The 27702-nt window shown below is 42.8% G+C and overlaps 1 protein-coding gene across 1 annotated transcript; it reads right to left on the reverse strand.

The window, feature by feature from the left end:
- Nucleotides 1-938: 938 nt before the first annotated feature.
- Nucleotides 939-26018, reverse strand: LOC306748599 (inactive phospholipase C-like protein 2; the record flags this gene model as incomplete). The annotated part of the gene is made up of 12 exons (XM_079231785.1): nucleotides 939-2049; nucleotides 2253-2362; nucleotides 8639-8714; nucleotides 10798-11001; nucleotides 11870-12156; nucleotides 12296-12545; nucleotides 12631-13854; nucleotides 13995-14463; nucleotides 15239-15399; nucleotides 16009-16158; nucleotides 16798-16899; nucleotides 25773-26018. 12 exons carry the CDS (start codon nucleotides 26016-26018, stop codon nucleotides 1900-1902), a joined length of 3429 nt encoding a protein of 1142 aa, XP_079087911.1. The 3' UTR covers nucleotides 939-1899.
- Nucleotides 26019-27702: the final 1684 nt, after the last annotated feature.

A 27702-nucleotide genomic window follows, 5' to 3' on the forward strand; every position in this document is an offset into this window, starting at 1 on the left:
TCTCTGATGTCCAGAACTCCTGAAGCTGACATTACAGTCTTTAAGAAGCTCATTTGTCGTCTTTGTTGGTTCTCAGGGAAAAGACACATGGGGTTGGGGGAGGAGCAACGGACAGGATGGAGACAAGAACTTCAAGGTGAGGAGAGGTGAGATCAGAGGATGCTGGACAAACTCAAAGAGAGGAAAATGCCAGTAAAAGCAAAAATAGTGTAATTACTTTGATTATTGTTTCAGTAAGTATAGTATTTCATGAAAAATATCATTACAAATGTTCAAAATGTTAAAGTATAGTATGCCATAAAATAAATTACAATATCATAGTATAGTAGGCCATAAAGGACTCGGGAAAAAAACATCTTAAAGTACATAGTATAATATATTGTATAGTATGTCATAAAAAGTAAAACTTTAGAATGTTATAAAAAGTATATTATAGCAGGTTATTTAAAAAAGTGTATCACATGAGATAAAAATGTTAAACAAAAGTATGGTATTCCATCAAAATATCATAGTAGTCATAAAGAACGATAATTATGTCGTAAAAAACATTTAAAAAAAAGTAATATGACAATGTTGTAAAAATATAGTATATCATAACAAATATCAGTATAAGTTTAGTATGTGATAAGAAAATATGGTACTTTATGCCATGCAAGATCATGACTTTTTTCATGTTTGTTTGTTTTATTTATTTTTTACATACTATACTAGGACCCCGATGACGACACAAGAGGATATGGGAGGGAACTGGGAGCCTGGCGTGGTTTCCGCATGGTCCTAGTGCGTTTCCCAGTCCTCAGCTGTCACCTCTACACTAAGCAGAACTTGCTTCATGTGTCAGCATGACTGAATGCCCAAGTAACAACAATAACAGACACACAAGCAAGGGTCATTTAAAAACTAGTTTATTTCCATCCCGACATTAAAGGAAGGTAATGGTGAACTGCAACCTTTTTACGGAGCCTCATCTACTGCACCGATGCCTGGAATGATTTCATTCAGGATCAATAACTTATGTAAAATATTCTTACAGCAAAAGGATTGAAACTACATAGTAAAATACTGTACAGTGTTTTGCACACAGAGTAAGCACTTTCAACATAACAGTATTTGTCCCCTAAGGGCAGACATTTATAGATCTGGAGTTGATCATTATGGCGGGTAACTGGTTAAATTAGCACAAGGGCTGAAGGAAAATAGAAAAATATAGAATTGTATGTGATGATATTTAGAGGGTTAAATGCTTTCGTGGCAAGAGAAAGGACCTCAAAGTGATTGGATGAAGAGCAGCAATCCAGGACCTACAAATGCTTAATGGCAATAAGATGGAGAGAGATATAAAGGCGCTGCACTGTTAAAATACTGAAAACATTCACAGACTCCTGCTCATCTCCTACTTATATAATTGAGAAAAAAAAGACATTTGCTGGATGGTGGCTTGGAGAAGCACACGCTGCTAACATGTGAAGGTGGCAGTTTTTCTAAATATTTTGATCACTTTTTTTACTGAGCGACATACCTTCCTCCCTCTTCAAAACACATTGCACATAAGAAGAGGTTGGAATACATTTGTTGTATTTACAATTTAATGCAGCACAAATAACTTAGCCTTGGCTTAATGTCTAACTACATTCATCTTCCCAGCGTCATTTATCTCCTGAGTCCTGTCAGCAGTGCTCTGATCTCGCGGCTCTCGAGTGTTATCTGCGACAGGTGGGTGGACAGTGGCTGCATTTTGAAGACGGTTTAGCCATAGCTCTCCCACAGCATTTTGAAAGTCTGACACTAGAACATTTGGATTACATGAAAAGGGTTTGTTACAGCAGCTACGATGGCAATTTGGTCATGTCCTCTTTCATTTGCTTGCTATGTCGAGGGTCCTCTCCCACTGGCGGCGGGCTAGTCCTCCTGGCTTCGTCGGGTTTGGGAGCGGACTCTTCTCACTCCTACGCTCTCCTTGGTGAGGTTCCCAGTCAAAGCTGCATCGTGGACCTGCTTCATGTTCTCCTGGACTTCAGCTTTGGCGTGCTGCAGCAGGTCAGCCTGACCCTGAGAGAAAAAACAGGGGACATCAGGAGAGAAGTGAGGGAGCGCAGGGTAGCAAGGAGAGACGGGGACAGGGGGTAGAAGTGGAGGGAGGGAGGTTGAAAGTGAGCAAAAAGATGAGCAACTCGCTAGAGGCCAAACACATGTTCTAGTGGTCGACCCCTCAGGCTGTTTGTGTTCATTTTGTATGAGTGTGTGTTGCTGACCTTAAGGATGGTGATGTTCCAGCTGAAACTCTCCAGCGCCTGACTGACCTTGCGACCCCTCAGCCCCTCCTTCGCCGCCAGACTCTGCAGCTTCTCATGAAACTCCATGGCTAGAGACGAAAATACACACAACCACAGCAGGTTACAGAACGATGCTTATTTTAGGAAATGTCATTTAAAAATAATTCAAAGATCAACCTGAGAAAAAAATATACCTTGGTCAACTTGTCTGAACACAGATAACACAATCATCCATTGTTCCTGTATAGATGTAATTGTACATAATAAGCAACAACCAAAAGAGTTTTTTTTTTATTGATGAAAGGCAATGCTTTTATTTGTCACTATTGGGAAAAAGAATGGTCGTTGATAAGATTACTATCCAGGTGTGAGAAGAAAATCAATACTATTTGCACCTGTTTACATCCGGGTGTATAGCAAGGCAGAGCAAAGCACTCAGGTATCCGTTTACACATTATAAACCGTATGTATATATGTAGCCGACTGTCGGCTAACGTTATGTATATTGGTCCTAAACCTAACCAACCTGTGACTGAAAATAATAATGATAAAAAATAAAATAAAAAAAAGTCAAAACCAGTCTCCTTGGTGAAAGTCACATACTTTTTCACTCTTACTATTATTGTTATTACTACAATTTCTTTCCTTTTGGCCATCGAGTTATTGCTAAATTAAATAGCATAGTCAACTTGCATAGTCAGACGTATCTGTAACACTGAGCCATGGCTGTGAAAACTGTTTGTATACTTTGTCAAACAATTGAGGTTGAGCAACACTGCTATTTGCCGTTCTCTTGCCGTGTGTGTGAGCGGCAAACATTGTTCACAGAAATAGACGCGTCAATATTCAACATTCATCTGTGACCGCTGAACAATATTCTGAATGTCAAATCGCATCAATGCTGGGTCTCAAAAATCCAGTATTTACTGGAATGGCTTGAGTACGCGAGATTCAGTAGTTTGCCCCTACACACTATAGGACACACAGTGGTCATATGCTCACTCCAGTTCAGTAAGCTCAGTGAGAAAGGTGCTTTCTCATCTAATGCCTTTATTTCTCTTGATCACAAATTCAGACGTCATCATCTCATCTTTTCGCCTGCATTCCCTCAAACCAACCGACCTGTGAGTTCCTCCCAGCATCGAGACTCTGTCCTATCTCAAGATGGGCCTACGCCTAATGAAGAGGCTTTCACATCAATCGGGCCTGATCTTCAGTCTTTAGTAGAAATGGATTAGAAGTGTACAACAATAAATTGAGGGTGGCAACCTCAATTTATTGTTGTACACTTTTAATCCATTTCTACTTATTGAAACTCAGGCGTTGAGCATCAGTTTTCACAAAGTGAAAAAAAGAGACAGAATGAGCAATGACAGATCCAAAGGAATGATGGAAAATCTGAGATAAAGAGAGAGAGAGTCATAGGATTCAGGCCGCCGGCTAGTTGGAGTTTGTGCAATGAATTGTGTGTGTGTGTGTGTGTGTGTGTGTGTGTGTGTGTGTGTGTGTGTGTGTGTGTGTGTGTGTGTGTCTGGCTTCCTCTGACTGCCCCGGGCCACTGTCCCACTGTTACCATGGAAACCCGGAAGTGGGTTAACACGGGGCACACACCACTGCGAGCCATCAACGAGAGCCCAGACGTTAAATGTGCCAAGCTGGCGACCACACACACACACACACACACACACACACACACACACACACACACACACACACACTTAGAAAAGACTAAACAGATTGGATGCAAATTTAACAATTCCTCGCACAAAATCCTTCTCTGTCACTAAACATCTGCAAACACTGACACACACCTGCACACATACGTTTGTCACTGCTCTACGTTCACACACACCTACAGAAGTTTCTTGTATAATAACCTGTACCACGTCGTTGCTAGGAAACTCAAAGCCTGTGTGTGTGTGTGTGTGTGTGTGTGTGTGTGTGTGTGTGTGTGTGTGTGTGTGTGTGTGTGTGTCTATTTCCCTGTGAAACCAAGTGAAGCCAATGGAGGGAACATTATTAACAAGCCAATACTCGAACAGTGAGCATACACAGACAGACACACACACACAGGAATATGGTCCTCGCCCAGAGGCCAAAAGGACGGAGCAGGAAGAGCATCACCTTCACTTCCTATCTGAACTGTGAGCATTTGTGATGGGAAGAGAACACAGATCTAACTTCCAGCCTGATTTACTTAAGAAACAATCAGCCATATAAATATTTATTTATTTATTAGGATCTCACAAAGTGTAAAATCTATAAATAAAATCTATAAATCCAGATATGAGTCTCACCACTATACAGGTCAGGGCAATGGAGGAAAAGCAGCTGCTTAACTGAGGTTCTCAAAGCGTCAGTTCACCCAAATTTCAGAAAAGGGTGTTCCTCCAGAAGATATGCCCTTATTTGGTGATGCTGGATAAGATCTGCAGTGTGTTGTGAAGGCTCCAGCATATGATTCAATCATTTCTCTTACTCATCAGACCATACAGTGAGTCCTCAAGCTAATGATGCAAGTTAATCCATTATCAAGGGTCTGGACAAGGTTCAGACACAGATCCTCTCCAGGTTACCCGGTAAGTATCTGTCCACCAACTCTCTCAGCTCTGTCATTCGCTCGCATGGCTTTTCCTACCATAGCTATGCTGATGACACCCAACTGATCCTCTCGTTTCCCTAATCCGAAACACAGGTAGCAGCACAAATCTCTGCCTGACTGATATCTCTCAGTGGATGTCCACACACCACCTGAAAATGAATCCTGACAAGACTGAACGAAGGCTCTCCCACCCACGACCTCAATATTACCTTCAACAACTCAGTGTTGGCCCGGACCAGGACTGCTAGCAACCTCGGTGTGACACCCGACAGTCAACGCTCCCTGACTGCCAACATTACCGCAACAACACGCTCCTGTAGGTTCATGATGTACAGCATCAGGAGAAAACGTCCCCTTCTCACTCAGAAGGTCATCTCGCGCCTTGACGACTGTAACTCCCTCCTGGCTGGTCTACCTGCTAATGCCATTCGACCTTTACAGCTCATCCAGAATGCAGCAGCTCGACTGGTCTTTAACCTCCCAAAATACACCCACACTACTCCGCACCTCCGCACCCTTCACTGGTTACCGGTGGTCGCCAGCATTCGCTTCAAAACATTGGTACTTGCGTACCGTGCTGCGAACAGATCGGGTCCTGTCTACAACCAGGACATGGTAAAACCTTACACCCCAACTTGTTCACTCCGCTCGGCTTCTGCCAATCGACTTGTAGCTCCGTCACTGCGAGCTAAACACTCAGCAAAGTCACGACTGTTTGCTGTCCTGGCCCCTCAATGGTGAAATGAGCTCCCCATTGACGTCAGGACAGCAGAAAGTCTCTACGTCTTCCGTCGCAAACTAAAAACACATTTTTTTCGACTACATCTTGAATAAGGAAAGTAGCACCGTAGTAGCACTTTAGTAGCACTTAAATGGCACTTACTGATAGCATTGTGTAGTTTAACTTTATTGAAGAAATTGTACTTTCTTGATTCTTGTTGTTCTGAGTTTGTACTCGTGGTTGAATGCACTTATTGTAAGTCACTTTGGATAAAAGCGTTAGCTAAATGAAATGTAATGTAATCACTACATTGAAACATGTCTTTCCAGGAAACCCTCTGGATAAACTACTGACCTCTCTGTGCATTGTTTTCATTGGAACTAATTAGCAAAGACATAGACCCACAGTGTGTTGTGTGGATTACCCAGAATAATAAGGACAATGTTTCTGGAAAAACACTGAAAATAATTTAAAAAGCAACTTTACACCCCCTACACATCTTGTTATTTCTTTCTGACCTCCACTGATTTAATTTCTCACTTTGGTGCAGTGATGTGGTTCCACCCTGGATGTGGAACGGTATGCTGACACATTAATGGTGGGTGTGATTAAGTGTCGAGACTCAGGGCGAATATTTCAGTGTGAAGTTTATTTTTGTAAAGTTTTAAGTGATGAAGAGACAGATATCTCAAAGCCTGGCAAAATAAAACCCAAACTATTTGCTTGACTAAAAAGAACTGGAGAACTAAGAGATACAATTAGTGTTTTTTAAATGTGCATGAACTGGCCCTTTGACACACCAACACATTCTGTTACTCTCTCTTTTCCCTTGGTGTTCTTGTCTTCCTCCCAGCATTGCCTCTAGCTATCCATCTCTGCCATCCATCTTCCCACGGCTTTCTTCTCCCTCTCCGTTTCAACTCTCTCTACTCTGATGTAACAGTGCAGACATCTATCTCTGCCACCAGCCGTCCCATGGCTCCCTCTGGGTGACCCTGTTATGCCTTCTCATTGCCTACCCCCTCTTCCAACAGTGTGCTGAGGACCTGCGCCTTGGGATCACCGGATCGCCATCTTTACTCTGTATACACAGGAAGCGTTTTGTTCATAAGATCAGACCTCGGGGCTCTGCAGCAGCTCTTTATCAGATGAACTTACTGGCACTAACTTATCTCACTTTCAAATCTCACTATCTTACTTTACTGAAAATACTAGAAGTGATCCAATGTGAAATTAAAGTATACGATTATATATATATATATATATATATATATATATATATATATATATATATATATATTTATATATATATATATATAAAGTTTCAAAGTTTCCTTGAGCAAGACACTGAATCCCCAGTTGCTCCCCGGGCACTTCACGGTGGCCCACTGCTCCTCAATTACAAAGGATGGGTTAAAATGTCCCCACTGTGGGACTAATAAAGGATTAATTATTATTATTATATATATATATATATATAAAAGAGACACTGTGGCCCCAGAAAACCTAAAATGAAGTTCAGTTGAGGATGTAATGAGCTTCCTGGGAGCAAAATGGAGAAGAGTGCAACATTGTAAACAACATTAATCTCTGTTAAACACTCTCCTTCTCCAGAGTGGCCAAAATGGAACCATTATCTTCCTCTCAAAATATAAATTCACCCTCAGGTTTACCTTAACTTCTCCTTCATCTCCTCTTGTCTATTCACGGCAGGATTGCGTGCATTTCAACCCTCGCTGTTCCTATAAGGTCAACAAAATGTATTCTATGAACAGGTTCTATGTTTGTTATTGTATCGGCCCTTCTTTGGCGTTAGAAATTAGCATTAGCTATAAATGCTGTGATACATTGCATGGGATAATTGTTGTGCAAATCTCTATATATATTGTATTTGTCCCGATCAAATTAACATGAACTCTCTTGAAACCCATGGATGCTTGAATGAAATTATGTCCATTCTTTACAGAATTATATAAATTATGTGAATTTGTTTATTTTTTCTTTCAAAGCCACTGGTTAACACTTCCAAATGTGAATCGCAGTGTCTCCTGAGTGATAGCTGAAGACTGAATGGAGGTGGAGAAGGGGATGTGAGTACGTGTGAGTGTTGGTGTTTGTTTGTTCTCTATTGCCAGTCTGACGACAGTCTGGCTGACTAATGTCAGATAATCAAGACGGTCCTGCTGAAGTAAACAAACCTCTGCCAAACATCACATGAATGATATCAGCAGGTCAGCCATTGTGCCCTTCGCTTAACAGACTGAAGGATGATTGATGATGAGAGCTGCATACATTTGAACCCCCTCCATCCAAAACCGGGCCAGTGTGAAGACTTATTTACATGTAACCTCGACATAGTCGACACATGTTTCTCATGCTAGCTTCGGCAGATGTCTGCAGAAGATGGGATTGGAAACATATGGTGGGAAAGGAGAGGACAGGAAAGTAAAGAGCATCAGAAGACAGAAAAAGAAGAAAGTAAAGTAAATGGGAGACAACAGGAAAGGAAATAAATGAAACAAAGACACAAGGAGATTAGAGGAAAGAGCATAATAAAAAAGGAAAGTACATGGGATAGGGGGGAGAGGAAAAAAAGGGAAGAATGATAGGAAAGAAAATACAAGAAGAGGAGAGAGAGAAGGGGAGAACACGGAGAACACAGGAGAGGAAAGTGTAAAAGCTAAAACAAAGGAGAATGACAGAAAATAGAGAAAATATGAAACAAGACAAAGGGAATAGAGAGAATGAGGAGAGAGGGAAGGAAAGACAATGACAGTAAATTAGAAGAAAGGAAAGAGGATAATAGAAGAGATAAGAGGAGAGGCAAAAGCATAGGAGGAGAGGACATGGAATGAGGGGAGTTAAGTTAATGACAAAAGCAGCGGCTGCAGTGAGGATAACAGCCCTGTTGAAGAGGCTATGTGGGAGTTGCTGTGAGTGGACTGGGAACATCGGCATGGTGTTCTACACACACATCATAACACACAGTCTTTATAGCAGCATCTCACACACACAGACGCACGCACGCACACGGCTACACACCCATTGACTGTATCTGTAGGATCCTGTTGTAGACTCCATCAGAAAGCTCCATCACTGCTCTGCTCGCTTGGACCATCTGCAGACAGGGAAAAATCTATTAGCATGTAGCGCACCATAAACCCTTTGCTAATCATCTAGTGCTCTGTGTGTAAATCACACATTTAAACACATGTACAGTCTGTTTGAATGTCGGCTGTAAAAGGACACAATACACTAAATTAGTGAAGATTTACAATTAAATAACACAATGTTGTTTTTACATAATTTGGTCATTTTTCAAATGACTGAATTAGCCAATTGGAGTTCCCACTGTTGGCTGTTTTATCACAAATTGACAAAAAATACACATGTAAGGCACCCACAAAGACGTGACAGCTCTTTGCTCTTTCAAATGAATGAGCCCCCCCCCTCTACACTCTCTCTCTCACACACACACACACACACACACACACACACACACACACACACACACACACACACACACACACACACACACACACACAAACAAAAGAATGGCATGAGTAGCTTCTGCCTGATTAATTCTGCACTTCCTCTCACCCGGCTGGGACGTGATCCCCTGTGGGAAAAAAAAAACACTGTTCGACAAATAAGGGATTAACTACAGTACATAAATTTGACCAGTTCCATTTCGACAAGACAAACACAGTCATCCCTATTTCCTGTCTCTGTTGTTTGCCTCTCCCTCCAGGCATCATGATTGAGGTGTGCAATCCATTTAGGTGAACGACATTCAAATCTATGCTAATGGTATTCAGCAAGCTTTTCCAACTCTGATCTGCTTGGCTGGAAACGTGAAGTGGTTAAACACACACAGACAGACACACATTTTTACTAACACACAAATATACAGTCACAGGTCTATGCAGTTGTTAGTTGCATAGCAGTGACAAACAACCTTAGTTAAATTAAAGTGTCACGGTTTATACACCGGCGCCTTCATCGTAACTTAATAAGACCAGAGACAGATCTATGTGTCTCTACTACAGCCTGTTTCTGGCTACAACTCCTCACTCACTCACAATGCACGCACACGCACGCACATGCACGCACACACATGCAGACACACACACACACACACACACACACACACACACACATGCACACACACACACACACACACACACACACACACACACACACACACACACACACACACACACACACACACACACTCTTGACAGTATCTTTATATTGGCAATTCATACTAACTGTCCATCATCCTACCGAAGAGACACCTGGGGAATATCTAATATTAAACACAAACAAGTGCACTTTGAGTAAATATCAATTTAAAAAGTATTGCAGCAGCCAGACAGATGGTGATAAAAGGGGCGTATGGTAATGTTGTTTACCACAGCAACACTTTAACATGGCAGTACAGGCTAGAGTGCTGGACCACATATAGGGGGCCTGTCACAGTCCAACAAGACCCAGAGGGAAAAAGAGGAGGCAGGAACTAAGAGAGATGAATGAGTGAAAGAAGGGATGAGTGGGAGGCTGAAAGCCTGAGATCAAGACCAAAGAGAAATATGTTAAAGTGAGTTATGAAAGTGAGGAAAGAAAGAAAGGCGGTCATTCTATCCTTGCAGCTGAGCAACCTTAACAAACAGATTCATCCCACCTTATTAACTATTTGATGAGCTGACTAACAGACCAATTGACCGCTCTGACCTCTATTTTTTTTTTTTTTTTTTCTACTTTCTCTCTTTGTATGTTATTTCCACGGGGAAGGCTGGATTTATTTTTAGACAACATTAAATAAATTAAGTCTGTTGAATAACTTTCTCCTCAGTCGATGGAAATTTATTTGGGTGGAAACACACAGAGCATTTTGGCCAAGGGGAGCATGTCGCCAATGTGTTTGTTTCTCCCTTGTTACTCCCGGAACAAATAGGAACGTTGTCTACTACATAACAATGAGAGCCCACTTTGTATTTGAGAATACATTGGTTAGAAAGGAAGCTTTTATCTGGGAGGAGGGGTTCATTGTTAGGTCAAGTACACAGGAGAAGGGAGGGAGGTGGTTCACTGATTTGTGATCTTTGTTGCTTTTGTTTGCGCTTTCCTTCCTTTTTAAGTATTTCAGAGATGAGAAACTCCATTTTGGTGAAGTATGAAACTGTCTCTTCCTTTCTCACCATGTCATAGGTGGAGACAACCCGACGAAGGACGTCCGGTAGGGGCCCCTGGGGCTCCAGTGTGGGGTAGTGGTCTCGGAGGTTGAACAGTAGTAAAGGCGCCCCGTCTGGTCCTGACACCCTGGATCCCAGAGCTAGGACGCACTGCATGAGGTTAGCCACCGCTGATACGCCACACAGCTCCTTGAACACTGCTACGGAGTTCTGGTGGGTAAAAAGAAGAGGACCAAAAGATATAACAACCTGCAAATGTAAATGCACACAAAGCTTCACAATCTTCCTCTTTCTTATTTCCTGACCCTGATGGGAAAACAGAAAATCTGTAAAATCTCATTCCAACTCTGTCTTCCACTTGATTTTGCTTGCTTTCTTTCTCTCTCTCTCTCTCTCTTACTCTCTCTCTCTCTCTCTCACACACACACACACACACACACACACACACACACACACACATAATCAAAAGTCACTTCTGCAAAAGAGCTATTTGTCTTTTCCTCTCCTGCAGCTGTGCCGTTATAGTAGTTCAGCTTGAAATAGAATAAATCTATAGATGTGGATACCAACTGTCCCACCACACTGAATGAACATATCATTAATCTGTTTATTGCCCCAGGGTGAGACACACAGACAAAACTTGCTGCCTGGTTTATAAAGGTTAGATTAGCTATTTTTCAACTATTGATTACAATTTGACACTAGTGGCAGTCTTCCCTTTTCTTCTTGTCAGTTGTATATACAATAATCACTGTTCAATTTCAATACATTGATAATGAGCAAGATAAATGAGATATGCCTTTTCACTCACCACTCACTTCCAATGAGCATGAGGAATGCTGATTATTTGGGTCTATAGCATGTAAGAAAAGTTACAAACATCAGTCCAGTGGATCATTTTCATATTGTTTGTGTTGTCTGACCAAGAGGCCAAAACCCACATATAAAGCAGTACATAATCACATTTGAAGCTGGAACCAGTATATGTTTGGGTAAATGACTACAACGATTGATAATAATTGCTGTTGATTAATCTTCTGGTGAATGGATCACAGGTTATTTTTTCACTCTTACTCACCTGCATATTTTCCCTCAGGTCCGTCGCTTCTCTCAGCGGAGGAGCAGCCATCTTGAAAACCTCATCTACAGCCCGAACCCCCAAGTCCCTCAGAGCTGTGTAGTCCCTTCCCTTGCGGGCCTTCCGCACAGACAGTCCCCTTTTGTGAGGCTTTCCCCCTCCCCTCCGATTGGTGAGGGCCACATGGACAAATAGATTGGCGTGGGGAAGTTCCTCCCCTGTCAGAGACTGGAGTGGTATATGCCGGTAGCCCGGTTGAAGACACTCCAGAGGAATGGTGTACTGGCCTGAGGTGGAAGGGAAATCACATTTCATTTGGTAAAAACACTTAAACAATCTGATCCACTCTTACAAACTTAAACAATGAAATCATTGTGTTTGAGTCCATTTACAGTGACTCCTATGACCTCTGACCGTGACACCAACCTATGAACTCATCCCCTATGAAATCGTCATCCAGCACCACAAAGCGAACCAAGGCGAGCTCCGGCAGGTTGATCTGGAACTCAAAGCTCTCATCAAAGACAGGGTTGTCCCCATTCTGTGTCACCGTCCTGGTGCGGCGCTCCGTGCAGTCAGCTGGGATACCGTGGATCTCGACGTACACGTAGGGATCGACCACGTCTCCTTTGACCCCTGAGCCACGCGGCTTGGGCAAGTTCTGGCCGCTTATCACCTGGGATGAAGAAGCATAATCATGAGTTTCGAGGATTGTTCCAGGCTGTTATAACTCTTGTGGTGAAAGCATTATTCCAGCACACCTTTACATGGAGCAGCTGTGGAGACACACCAGGCACCGTGTCTCTGGTGTCTCCACTGAAATAAGACACCTCCTGCCGCATGATGGCTGGCCGCAGAACGTAACCACAGTTCCCGTTCTGCCGGAACCAGGCTGTGTGCAGGTCCATCATCAGTCCTGCTGTCTGAAAATTCATAGACACAATCTGGCAACCGCACTTCCACAGGTCCTGAGGGTTCATATTGCTCGAGTCAATACGCATGTGGTTGGGGTACACCCGTGACAGGAAATGCTTGTTGTGGTTGACAAATTCTCCAGGGCTCTCGCCAGCGAGACACACGGCCAGAGACTCATGAAAGGAACACATTTCCCAAGGCTTTTGGCTTTTGGATGTTGTGGGGAAGTCAATGAAGCGGACTGAGCGGCAAAGAGTTACGAGGGCAGAGAGCTCCTTCAAGAGTTGGAATCGTTTGGGAAGAGGATGAAGAGGAATAGACTGAGTGACTGCTGTCAAGGAGACACTTTTCTGCACCATGTCCTTCTCATTTCCTCCAGGCGCTGCCACTCCACTGCTAACTGCTTTCATCCTTTGACACATCTCTGCCCCTTCATCCTCCTCACTTACCTCCCCGTCCTCGCCATCAGGACCTGGATCCAACTTTTTACCCTTTAGTAGAATGCGTTGCCTTAGAGCATACGGCGATGGTAAGTATGACTCTCCTTCGTATGGCGGATCTGTGTATAACTTCTCCCCTAGTATCCTCATGAAATGTTGCCACATCACTTTCTGCTGTTGAAGTGAACAGTGGTTCTCAAGACATATAATTAATGGGTACTCCGAGGCCACAAACGCAAATCTTCCAATTGTTTCTAACACACAACGCAGGGCCAGAGGGGGTGAGAGAGTGTGTCCCATACACACCACCGGATCCTCATCGGGGCCGTCCCAAACGTCCACCTCCACACAACGGCAACCCATCTTCAGTGCGCGGATGTAGCCAGAGATGTCGGACGGACCTCGAAACTGGTCCTCGATGAGGTAGGTGTTGTGGGAGGAGTTGATATAGTAGTGAGACAAAGGCTGGGACATGTCCTGACACACAATGTCATGCTCCCTGTCGAAGAGGTGGCACTCTGCCGAGGTGAGGTAGCTGGTGAAGCCATCCAGTGACAGGTATCCCTCCTGCCGGCCCTCCTCCGACGGCTCGTGGGACTGGATGAGCTTCAAGCTGGTCTCCTCAGTCACCTTGAGGTCACAGTGCGAGAAGGGAATTAAAAGATGAAGGAAACAACTGGAGAGAGTTGTAATGATGTAATAAAGACTAGGATTTGCAAATATGTGTCTGACTTGTTTTTTGCTATGCATGATTATTAAATGTTACCCACTTGAGTCATGCCTTGCTCAGCCTCGAGGAACCTCATCAGGTCTTTGGTGTCCAGGAACTCCTTGTTGCTAGAGAACTGCACCAACAGAAAGTAGATCTCCGGACGTGTGCAAAAGTCATGGAAGACCTCGATGAACTCCTGCCTGGTGACTCGCTCGTTTCTTCCTATTAGTCTTTTGTTTTCGACATGATCTTTAACTCTAGATTCATTATCGAGAGTGAGCCCAGACATCCTCTCCCTAACTCTTTGAAGCTCTTTGAACCTGTGCTCCACTTTGCGGGAGCCGACTCCAGGGTTCACGCTCTGTATCAGCTTAACGGCAAACTGCAAGCGGATCCCTTCCTCGACGTCTTGCAGTCCATACGAATCAGCAGCCGAGGAAAACAACTGCTCCAGCCAGCCAAGACGAAGGCTGTCCTGACTGCTGGAGAGCATGTCCAGGGCATGTTTCCCATACTGCATCAGATACCTGGGGGAAGAACGGACAAGGCAGATGCAGTTAGACAGACTATTTTCCTTACTATACTTATACATCACAAATATTACATTTTTTGTCTTTAGCTGACAGTCACATACAATACAACTTATGTAGCAGTAGAATTCCCCTCCACTAAAAGCAAATCTCAAAGGACCTACAAGAAGAAATCAGCTCATTGATATCTCTCTGTTCCCCACGATATAATCAATAAAGGAGAAAAACCAAAGCCTAAGACACGAGAAGATATCATGTTGGACTGACATCAAGATCCTAATGAAATTAGCTAGATTAGTCCCTACCCCACATGTGCAAACATTAGTTCAACCACAAAACACACAAGAACAAGTACAACATATGCACAAGCACATGACTATGCGTCTGTGATAAAAACAACCTTTTCATTCATTTAATTTGATTAGTTCAGCAAAAAACACAGGGCTGTCCAGCAAAACAAGTGGAACTTGGCTCAAGATCAATTCAAAATGATGGGTAAACAAGTCCAATCATCAACAATAGTTTGACCTAGAACACTTATAAGAGGGAGAGAAATGTGTGAATATTGACAGTTGACATTGTACTCATTGAGTGTTATTGCTGTACACTACTACAGTACACTACTGCAGTAGACTACTGCTGAATAAATGTTTAGGAGCTCTTAGGATCAGATGGTTCTTTTACTATTAAATGTGTGTTGTGTGCTTCTGGTACATATTACATTACAGGTGTATATAATGTAAGACTGCTCCCAGTTCTTGCTGTGGCATACCTCAGGCCTGTCACCCAAATGTTAGCCACTTCAGCAGAGTTGGCCACCAGGTCCAAGCTTTCATACATCTCTCCATAGATGATGGAGAACGCACAGTCCTCGGAAATCTGCTCATAAACTCCGCTGGTGCGGAAGGTTTCTGTGTTACGACCTGTCCGTACCTAGAGTGTGAGACCACAAGTGATGCAAAAACAAATGCAAGATATAAAAAATAAATACAAATCAAGGGTTGCCTTCCTGATGATTCAGGGTTGGAAATATTTCCAATGCTTTCATCTAAAAGACTCAGGGAGATCATTAATAAAGTGAGGGAAGGTAAATTTAGACCAGAGGTATTTAAAGAGGGCTCTCAACACCTTCAGGGGAGGCTCAGTGAATGGAAGTGAAAAAATATGACATTAGTTATTACATTATTTATCAAAAGAAGCTCACATTTAATAACTTAATGTGTGTGAATTGGTTAAATAAATAGTTTAGAGATACAGTAGTTTGGGTGAATTTAATTTTCCCCCGGTGTCATACACTAATAAATGACTTAGGACAGACCTGTTTTCTGTATTTGATGTAGTCTGAAGGATTGTTAAACAGCAATATCAGCTTCAATCTGGCTTCAGTTGTGTGAATGGTCAAGTGAAGTGTGAAGCGTCTATGAGTTCAAATAACATAATCAGCAAGTAAACTATGTGCCGGGTGAGGGAGTGCCTCTTTCTTTGTGGCCCACAGTCTCTTTGAAAACCCTGATTTAAACATTTCTGTCTCTGGACACTGACCTCCTTTATGGAAGCCAGGGAGATGCGGGCTTTGTCTGACTCCTTTTTGGATGGCTCCCAGCATAGAGCCTGGAGGCCTGCGTCCAGCAGGTAGTAACGCAGGTAAACACGGGAGTTGGTTCGGATTTTCTTCAGCTCGATCCCCTCAACCTGAAATGAATAAATGAAGTTGTCAACCGTTGACTTTCAGAGTAACATTTCACTTCTGAACAAGCTCCCTTTAGTGTTTGATAGGCTCAAAAGCCTGTGATCCAACAGCAAACTCTTGATGCATACAATGGACATTCAATATTTTCATGCATATGCAATGCATATGCAATGCATATGCAATGCATATGCAATGGCGCGGCCGGGATTACATTTCACCCAGATACAACAGATACGTTTTTCTGATTGGCTATTCGTGTAGCCCATTTCTTTTTATTGATTGGCAGGGGATTCGGGGGAGACGTGCTTGATTCCTCCATGGTGAGGGCAGCGCGACCAGGTCATGTTTGCGCGCTGCGGCACATTAAATAGCCTAGAGTTTTTTTTCAGTGTGAGAAATACGATGTGTGGCGGGAGGGCGTGACTTAAGACCGAAATGCGTGACAGTCACGCTCAATGCGTGACACTTGAGAGCCCTGTATTATTATTTATAATACTTGTTTTTCTATTTATGTCTTTTGCTTGTTTGTTTGCCCAATACCCTATGTTGCTGTAATCCTGCAAATGTCCCCGCTGTGGGAATACTAAAAGGATTATCTTATTTTATATTCCATGTCAATGTTTATGATGTGGCTGACCCACCATGAAGTGGATACAGTCTGCAGCGCTGCTGATCTTCTTTTCTGACAGACTGCTGCTGAAGGACACCGTCTTCTTCCTATCCCGACCAGCACGTGACCCATCCTGATGAGCAGGGAGCAGAGGAAGGATGAAAGGACGGCGCGGATAAGGGGGAAGGAGGGAGGGGGTTGCAATAAGAAGAAGACAAATGAGTACAAAGAGAGAGACAGACAGACAGTTATCCCTCTGAACAGTATTCTTTGCTTGGGCATGACAAACATTTTTTCCCATCCAGAATGGATCTTTAAGGATTAAAAGGCATGTCAGTTTATATAACAATATATAAACACAGATTATTTGGTCTACTACATAGAGCCTCCTCCTCCCAATCTGTTGTTTTTTCTCATACTAAAAGCCTTCGCTTGCCCTTGCCTTTCACCATTACGCCATTAATCATACCTGACCAGACAGAGGCAGCAGGCAGCAGCATTCTAATTCTGCCCCTCCGTCACGACGCTGGCAGACCCAATCAGTTTATCTGAGCTCCCCATCGCAGCTCATCTGTCTGATTTATTGACCGATCAGATATCACCCCCACAGAGAACAGATAAGAGCATATATGTGGGCAAAGTTATTCAATTAGGGATATATTAGAGTCCTGATAAAATCCAATCAAAGACTTAATTGAAGTTAATGTAAGGTCTAAGCAGGATGACATAACTGTAGTTGATTCAATCCTAAGAGTGACTGCACACACTCAACATACCTACTTACATACTGTGGGCAGTATACATCACAAGCAGGGAAGCAAAAAGTAATAGACGATATGTAATAAAATGCAATTTTTAAAATCAAAATATAATTCTACAAGTCAATCTCTGGTAAGATTCTGGATTTTCTTTGTGAAAATTTAAAAAATACCTAAAAATATACTGTAAGTTCACGAGAAACTTTATTCCAATCTTCATATGCATAGAGATACATACATGACATTTGACCGCTGCATAGCACCTGGGGAGCAAACTGAGGGTTCAGGGTCACGATGGTCAGCATCAATGATCAATGATCACCTTGTTGTGAAAGGACAGGCAGTTTGAGGAATACTCCGGAGAGGAGCGATGACTTAACATGCAGACTACGCATGTGCAAACAGGTAGCATGCGCAGGCAGGTAGCCCATCCAATCATCTGGCCGAATGAAATGATGGACGGGTGTATTATAGACAGCGACAGCCATCGATTTTTTTTTGTCAGAGCATATGATTTATTGATTGCCATTTATGTAAAGTGAATTTCACTAATTTTATTCAAGAAAGTTTGAACCCTAGCTTTAATCAAATCATTGTTTCATCTTCATTTGTTTCGAAGCAATGCTTTCTTTAATAAACTCACTGTTTAATTCTATTAATAATAATTCATATATTTATATATTATCAGTCTTTGTAAACATTCAGTTTTCTTTTAGGAAGTTGTTTTGCTTTTGAAATAGTCAATAAATCAAAGCAAGCGAGTGCAGACATTTTTTGCCAGTGTAAAATCAAATCCAGCAGCCGGTTGCTGTGTGGCAAACAAATGAAGCTCTAGCGTGAGTAAAGTCAGGAAGACTATTCTTTTGCATGCTTAGGCCTTGTTCGTTTATTTATCATATATCCTCCCATGTATTCCTCTCAACCATGGTCATTCACTTTTCCCTTACTGTCATTGTCTGAGGCTGTCAACCCTAATATCAGCTGTTTAAATCCATCCAATAGCACAGCGACAGACCTATACTGTGAGCCTATCCTGCTGTCTCTTTTAAATATGATTCTCTCAATGCCTTTGGGACATTCATGCTGCGGTTACACTAGTCCCTCCGCCTCCCCGCCACCACCCAGTCTTTGCATATTCATCAGGTTCATTGTTTCATAATTGTATCACCCTACCAGTCTCAGCAGGATCATCAGCCAACACCACCACCAGTGTCTCAACTCCACAGAGGGATTTATGTTGCTGCGGCTCAGGGAAGACTCAAGAACGGTTTTCTGTCAATACTTAATTATCTGCGATAAGAAACAATGATGTTTTCTTCGTTAAAGTGTCTCTCCTGTTTGAAATACATAAAGCTTAATTGGTTTGTGGATTCTAAATTTATCACCAGTATTCCGATCAACATTTTCTTATTTATAGTGAATTTCTGTGATCAGTGGCATATTAATATCTCCTCATCAGCAAAACTCTGATTATATTCAAATAAGAGTTCAAATGAGAGCACTTGGATATTTCATTGGCGATGAGAGGAGGGAATCCTTCATATGAAAGAAATCTGGGGGATATGAAAGACAAAAAGAGATAAGAGAAAGAAAGAAAAAAAGATCCTGCGTTTCTTCTAAAGAATATTAACATTTGAGAGAGGGGAAGCATAACTCACAGAGGATGAAAAGAATTCCCTCAGAAGGAGACTAACCATCACAAATCCTCATTGAATTAGCTCATTAAGACGGAAAAGTGTTTCCAATGGCGACATGTTTATTTGAGCCGACGTGGTGAGGGAGGCGGGGCTCTAAATACATGCCTGGTGCCTTGGGGCGTGTGGACAGAACGACAGGACCCAGCTTTTCATACTCTGAAAACTGCAGAAAGCAAAAGTAAAAGCTCTGATCATCAGTTTTAGCCCCTAAAAAAGATTTGAACAAAATAAAGCACTGACTTGATTCAGTGTTCTCACTATAAAGCTTCACCCTTTGGAGTGTTTCAGCGACATCTCTGAAATAAGAAGACTCAACTTCACCACACCAACAGCATTTATTTGGAAAAAAGCCCCCAATTTGAATATTAAAGCTCATGGGAATTTCCTCAGTGATGCAGAATGAGGTGCAGGGCGAATACTTATTGACTTAACTCACAAATACAGACACGTGCACCTTCACACAGGATACAGTACCACTCCAATCAGTCACACTCTCTCATCCTTTCATACAGTGTGGTGACAGGCACCGGAGATTAATGTTCGACTCAATCTATATGTCTTCCTGTCTGTGTGTGTGTGTGTGTGTGTGTGTGTGTGTGTGTGTGTATGTGTGTGTGTGTGTGTGTGTGTGAGAGAATGTGTGTGTGTGTGTGTGTGTGTGTGTGTGAGAGTGTGAGTGTGAGTGTGTGTGTGTGTGTGTGTGTGTGTGTGTGTGTGTGTGACATTAGCGGTAATGGTCCTTGTGTGGCTGCACAAGCACCAGTCACAGTGCACACAATACCCATTTAGGAAACGCATATCATAACTAAATGGTCTCCACAGACATGCACTATGTGACCAGTAACAAACACGTCATTCTTGATTAATAGATGGAAAAATGTGCCTTCCCTTAAAAATCGAATAAACCTCATATGATGCGTGCTTTTACAAGCTGTGTTTGCAGCGGGGGAAACACCAGCATTCTCCCAGGGGCCTGTTCAATGGTTGAGATTCAATTGTCTCATGTGTGGAGGCTGTCCTGCACGTGTACCTCTGTTACGCCTCCGACATAAATTTACTGATAAAGAGAGAGACACAACCAAACAACGGTGACGTCACTGGAGACTGTCATCCTGACAAGATGAAACTAGAGGGCACAGATTAACCTGTAAGAGGATAAACACATGAATAAAAAACAAAGGTAAAGTTATTGAATTTTCCATGCAAAAGAGGGACACATTGTCTGAGCAGATTACAGCACAAACACACACACACACACACACACACACACACACACACACACACACACACACACACACACACACACACACACACACACACACACACACACACACACAAATGCCAGCCTCTAGACTCTGATACAATAAAAATAAAATAAATTGTATTTCAATCTCTGTGAGAATGTACAGAGAATGTACAGAGATTGTACATTCTGTCTGTTTCATGTTTCCGTCAAACAGGCCCAATTTTGTTTTTCTGACTAAGAGGTAGATGAGTCTCCAAAACCACCAAGCGCTTCAAAACAGGAAGCCGCCTGTCAGCTCGTCACAGCGCTTCCTGTGGCTTCACTGAGGGCCAAGTGAAGCGACAACACAAAGGACAAAGAAACAGAGAAAGAAAGAATTCTTTATGCCGTAAAACATGTCACTGTTGGGTGAAAACCTCATTACTCCTAATTCTAATTATTGCTCCTTTTTTATTTATTTTTAGGTTTAACACATATGTGAGCCCATGAAGTGATTTATTCATTATCTAAGATTACTGTGAATACATTTGGAAAATTGCTATGAGATTACTGATGTCCCTGATGGAATATGTTGACTGATTGAACTGGAGGGACAGATGGATGGATGAAGGGCGAGAGAAGTGGGGAAGACTGTGTGGCAGAGCAGATTAGATGCAGTTATCAGAGAAGGACCCACAAGATGACAAAGACACATCACAGAACATTTGAAACTTGAGAAAAGAACACAGATTAACAAAAAGAAAAAGGAAAAAAAGATGAGCTACAAGAAGGATGGAGAGAAATAAATAAAGGAGCTCTTTGGTAGATTACTGTCTCTGTCTTTATGCTTACAGAGCCCTTGGTGTTTTCCAGCATTTATTAGCCAGCCAACATGCATGGTATGATGTATGAGAGTGTATGTTTATATGGATGCAACACGTGTGTATCACTAATTACAGCATCTCAGAGCAAGCAGAATGAAGATGAAAGTCATTAGTGGGTGTCATCTTTGATTCACTAATTGAGATAAACAGAAAATCTGAGAAAGAGAGATGGTTGTTAGATGGAAAAATGTAAAGAATAGAGGCGTGAGAAGGGTGGGGAGGCAGAACTGTCTTCCCTCATAGCCTCGTGGGTTTGACGGCAGATGAAGGATGATTAATGGCATAGTTTATTCGAGTGCCTCTCACCCTGGAAGGGGGGTTGAAGGGGATTCAGTGGAAGCGTGACATGATGTATGGAACGTGCAAAATAAGACTTCAATAAGAAAGTTCGGGACTCAACTATCAAGATGTAATATTTCATTTAGAGATATGGGGAGATTTGTTTTGAGGTTTATTTATGTTTCAAAGCAATTACTTAATCTGAACACTCACTTCAGGGATTCAGCAGCCAGCCAGTATGTGTCTGCATATAGTTATATTCATTACATTATACCAAGGCTATGGAATAATGGCTCCTGATTGGCTGGCAGGTGTCCATTAGACCTGTATAGTTCCAATCAACCACACTGCTCTGACTCACTGGCACACAGACAAGGCCATTACACTGCAGGTAACCGTAGCAACAACAACGATGCTTCATCCGATGCACTAGTTAACTCTTACCAATGAAACTGACCTTAATGTGGGTTCAAATGGATGAGAACTTACACACAATTGTATGTGTGTGTGACTGCAGTAGAGGACAGGACATTAGTGTCAAACAGGGCGCAGGAAGCACTATGTGGTCAAGTCATTCTGTCAGCGGCTTAATGTATGAAGACTGTGGTGAGCTTTCCCCGTAACTCAACTGCTCAGTCTGCCGATAAACCCCTGCCCTTGTGGCAAGAACTGCAGATGCTCTTTTACGCCTCAAACCTTTGAAGTCCCATGAACGCTCCAGCGCACACACAAACAGTCATCGACACAACACAAAATGAAAGTAGTAAAGGTTGACTTGAAAAGGTCATCTTGTCAGAGACCTAACTACGACCTCAGCTGACAAACGTCACAGCTACATTTACTGGAGAAAGAGGACCACTAAGACCATGAAGAGGCAGTTCTAGCCTTGAGTCAGGCATCAATGATCAAAGCACCGAGCAGGGTTTTCACACGCCTCACCGATGACTTGAGGTGAGGCTCAAAAACAGGCACAAAGTCAGAGGCACACATGCATGGCTGGATGTATATCATCAGGGGATCAGAGTAGGAGCGTGTCCTGTGGCTCCATCACAATCAGTGAGAAGGTGTATGCACTCCCTGTGCTGTGCAGGGGTCATGCTTATGCAGGCTAAATTAGTTTAAAGCAGGCTAAATATGTTGATTTGAACTGCAGGAGGTGCTCAGGGCTGCTCTGACTCAAACAACCCCAGCTGTGTGCTAAAGCCTCTGGCTAATGCTGCTCCCTCAGTCTGAGGGGAAACACACACACAGAAGAAGACATTAAAAGAAAAAGCACACAACCCCATTAGACATGAATACTGATGAGGGTACACACGCTAAAATAAGCTGTCCAGTAAAACACGTCTCAAAACGTGCTGAAAGTTTAAGAAACCCAAACATTTTGGGAAATACACTTGTTTAGCTGTGAAATTAACTGTTCAAGTCTGTCGGCTAGATTTGATGCTGGCGCCAAGGGTTGGCTTAGCTTAGCATAAGGTCAAACAGTCTGACTCTCTCGACACTTCCAATTGTGTGCAATGCAAACAAACAAGATACAGTGTGTTAATTGTCAACAGGTGCTGTTGTGCAGACGTGTTATTGTACAGAGCCGGTCGGGCTGCTTCTCTTTACTTTCAGTCTTTATGATGAGCTCAGCTAATCTTTTACTGGCCCCAGTGTCATACTGAATAAGTAGTGTTGATCTTCTCATCTAGCTCTCAGCAAGAATGCTAATTTATGATGCAAATATCCAAAAATGTTTGCACAATTCCTTAAGTTTTCAGATAAGTTGAATTGTTGTGGTCTCCTTTAAGAGTTGAGACAATTATTGTCTTATGTGTCTTTAAGAAATCATTATATTATATTAAAATGCACTGCTTTTCTTGATTTTCTTCATATCTCCAAAGCAGAGACTTTGGCGATGTATGGTTTGTGGTATTCTCTCTCACGCACATAAACATGCCAACCATGTATTTCTGAGTAATATGGGAGCTGGAAAGCAGATTTATGTTGTGCCTATAACTGTGTCTTACTAGATGTCAGGTCTGTGCAAATGTGTGTGCTTCTGTGTGTGTGCTTTGAAAGACAGACAAAGAGAGTGTCTGATTGTCATCTACGCATCAAGATGAACTTGAAACCGACACAAACTGAGTGGGCACCTGATTCTGCATCTCCTTCACGCACACGAGAGAGCGACACAGAATAAATTAGAGGACAGCGAAGAGCATAAAGAACATACTGATGAAATACAATTAAAGGTACTGTCATTACCTCAGCCGAACAAACGGGAGCATGCACACACACCCTCTCACACACACATACACACACACACACACACTGGACATCAATTACATGACTCCAGTGAAAAGCAGTCCGGAATGTCAAGTTTCCTGTTTATCTGCCTACATACCACCCCAGACTCCCATTGTGTGGGGTCCTGAGTTGAGCCATAGGAGTAGTTTGGGAAACAGCATAACTCTGAGCTCCATATATCTTCAGCCTCAGGTGTCTGGGATTATAAATACAAGTATGTTTATGGTGAAAAAACAAATGCATGCGCACTGCTGTGATGGATGATTCACTGCACGTTCTCAGCTTTAACTGGGCCCACTGAATGTGGACAAATCAAATACATCATCATACCATAAATGCATGCTTCAACACACAAGATGCATATGCAGTGTACAGCCCTTTACCCACGGTTTCCTTCATTAAACTACTCTTTGAAGTGCAGGGGATGTTCTGGATGTAGAGCCAGGACTTAATTAACACCATTTCTGACCCGTAATGAGATGCCAGAACTGAAGCAAACAGAGTGTTTTTAAATCCTCTGTGTCGGACTGGCTGCAATGTCGTAAGACACAGAAAACACACAAGAACAGGCCTGTGTGTGGGCAAGGAGGTGAGGAACATTTGTGTGTGTGTGTGTGTGTGTGTGTGTGTGTGTGTGTGTGTGTGTGTGTGTGTGTGTGTGTGTGTGTGTGTGTGTGTGCACATTTGGTGACTTACATGGTCCTTGTGTGTGTGTGGCTGCACTAGCACCAGTCACAGTGCATACAATACCCATTTAGGAAACGCATATCGTGTGTGTAGTAAAAGAGTGGTAGAAAGTTAGGTGTCATCACCAACTGCTCATGACGTAATAGCAATATTGCAACATGAACTCTGCAAGGAAATTGGCCAACTGGCCGGCTTCCTGCTTGCAGAGAGGGAGCCAATCAGACACAGACGAAGCCATGTTTGAATAATCATGTCGTTACAGGCAGTAGCTCTGGAGACAAGCAGCAACTCAATACAAAACCTCCCACATGCCTAGGAGGCCAAAACCATAAAAGCACAAAGTCAGCGAGTGAGTTATTGATTAAATATTAATTATAATACTTCAGAAAAAAAAGTCAAAAAACTGAACCCAACTGCTGAGTGTGAGATCTTTGTCGAGGGCTCATTATTAATAAACTCAGATCTGTGTAGGCAGCAGGGTTAATTGGACAGGGGTATTCAACTGTGAGCCCCACAGGGAGGGGTATAATTTCTCATTTTAATCAAAGACTACAGCACGTGAATTCACTTTATATTTCCTCCTCCTCCTTCTTCTCTTCCTCCTCCTCCTCCTCTCTGGCTGATGGCATGCTAATAAGAGACATTCCCTGCTGTAGTCTGTGACTGGAACAAAACCTTCCCTGAACATATCAACCTATTAGGCACATATGAGTGAAACGCTCTGACATTTCCTGTGAGGTCACACTCGAGGCTTGGGGTCTAAATGTTTGACAGGCTGCTTTTAAACTCACGATCATCTTAAATGTGTCATGATGTCATGAAAATACTTCTTCTACTCATTTGAACAACTTTCTTCAACAACAGTGGCACGTGAGGGAGATGAGGTGACTGAATAAGCTGACAGGAAGCAGAGTCACAATATCAACTGTTTCAAGTTGCAGTAGTGCTTTGATAGTCACTTTATAGTTTGTTTTTTATTCCATTTCATTCCATGTAACGTTTGTATGCCATTGTGTACCGTGATATCCTACTTTATCTCGTCTTGTCTTCTATGGAATCATTGGTCATTAATTCAGGTCTACTGTGGGAACAGTTTGCATGCATGTTTGTTTTAAAGTGTTTCCTCCTATATTTTAAAGCAAGATGAACCGTGTTCCCCCCAACCGATAGAAATGACGGCCTACCTTGATCAGACTGCTGCGTCGAGGGATTGGTTTGGAGGCTGAATCTGATCCCGCGCTCTCCCACGTCGGTGACTCGCAGCCGGACTCGTTTTGGACCCTTTTCACGGTGTCTGGCACGCCGCAGTTCCCGTTTGACAGCGGCTCACCTCGGTGAGTCTCCGGGCTCACTCCGGCTCCTCCCGACGCAGCTTTCCAGCCAGCAACCGGTGGACCGACGGCGCTCTTGTTATCCCCAAATTCAGCCATGGTGACACTTCTTTAGAGGGGTGGCGGGGTTTTCTCAGCTCTCTTGAACGCGACACGGCTCCGAACGCAACAAAGGTGCACGCGCATTCAGGCGTGCCATCTTGTGAAGTGAACGACAGGCGACCATGCGCAGAGGAAAACTTCTCTCTCTCTCTCTCTCTCTCTCTCTCTCTCTCTCTCTCTCTCTCTCCCCCACACACACACACACCCACACACGCACACACACTCACTGAGGGGGTGACAGTAGGAGAGGCAGCTGAGCGACAGCAGTGACCGCGACACCTCCGAGACGTCCGCCGCCAACACTCAACACAACTCCGCGAGACACATAGCTGGATGTGCGCTTGCGTTCAGGAAATGCGCACGTGCAACGGAGGCTGTGTGCTGCTCCTCCTCCGCCGCCGGCCGAATCTCAAGCCTCTTCACGCCGTGCTTACAGAACAACGTGCACCAGGATGGTTTCTACGCCTAGACGTTTGACTCAGCCCCCTGTTGAGCTGTCTCGCGCCAGTCTTCAGGTTTATGAGTGCAGCAGCAGCAGCGGGCTAATAAAACCGTCATCTGTCACCAGCCTGTCAGATGGGTGGGTGGTCCGCGCACCTCTGTTCCTCCAGCAACGAAGTGCGATTTGGTGGTTAAATCACTTTGTCAGCTTGTGCTTTGTAGATGAGTTATAATCCATTACTGACAACAACATTTGGGTTGCCAGGTTGTGGTTTATTTCTAGAAAAAGGCTGCAGACTATCTTGACCAGCATCCATTTAGGCCCACTAACTACAACTGTTTTTACATTTATAACCGCGTGATTGACCCTCTATTATTTACTTTTATTTTCATTAATAATCTGGCCATTAAAATCCTTCATTAATGACTTACACACATTTGTAACTGCAGACTTGGCAATTAAAAGCCTCTATTAAAGACGTATTAACAATCATCAATACAAACCTGACAAAAGCCTTCATTAGTGACTTATACACATTTAAAACTGAAGGCCTTATATTAAAACCCTCTATTCATTATCTGTTTACATACATGACTGCAACAGACTTAATAATAAAACCCTCTATGAATGACTAACATTCGTCAGACTTAATATTAAAACCCCTTCTCGGCATTCGTAGAAATCATGATTGTGTCATCCTTCTGTGTTTGAGAAAGTAAGCTATTATCAAGGTATTTTTCCAGTTTGCACTCAAATGAATATTCTTTTGAAATGCATTAAGACATTGCTAAACACGCAGAAAAATGCACCATCAACTGCACTTCTAAAATTCAATTGAAATCAAGGTCATGGATTTTCCTCAAGGATTCAGGGGGACATTGTGATGCACTGCTCAGGGAGAATTGCCAAGATGCCTTCCTCAAGGATAAACGCCAAATAAAATGAATGAGCTCACTTTTTTTGGGCCTGAAATAATGACCACACAATTTCCCAGTAAGAAAGTTTACACAGAGAGTAGTGCATCCAGGTCATCTGTGTTCCCTGAACTGCAGGGTTTCTGTGACTCTGCAAGACAAACAGCATGCTCTAAATAGCTGAAATGATTTTGCTTGTTGACACACAGTTATACCAATACTTACACAAATCAAGGCCAGTGGAACATTCACTGACGCAAAACCAATGTGTTGGGTGATTTATGTGATGAAGGTTCCCACCATTTTCTCTGTAACTCCCCCATAA

This window comes from Taurulus bubalis (genome assembly GCF_910589615.1).
Source record: "Taurulus bubalis genome assembly, chromosome: 16".
Classification (NCBI taxonomy): Eukaryota; Metazoa; Chordata; class Actinopteri; order Perciformes; family Cottidae; genus Taurulus; species Taurulus bubalis.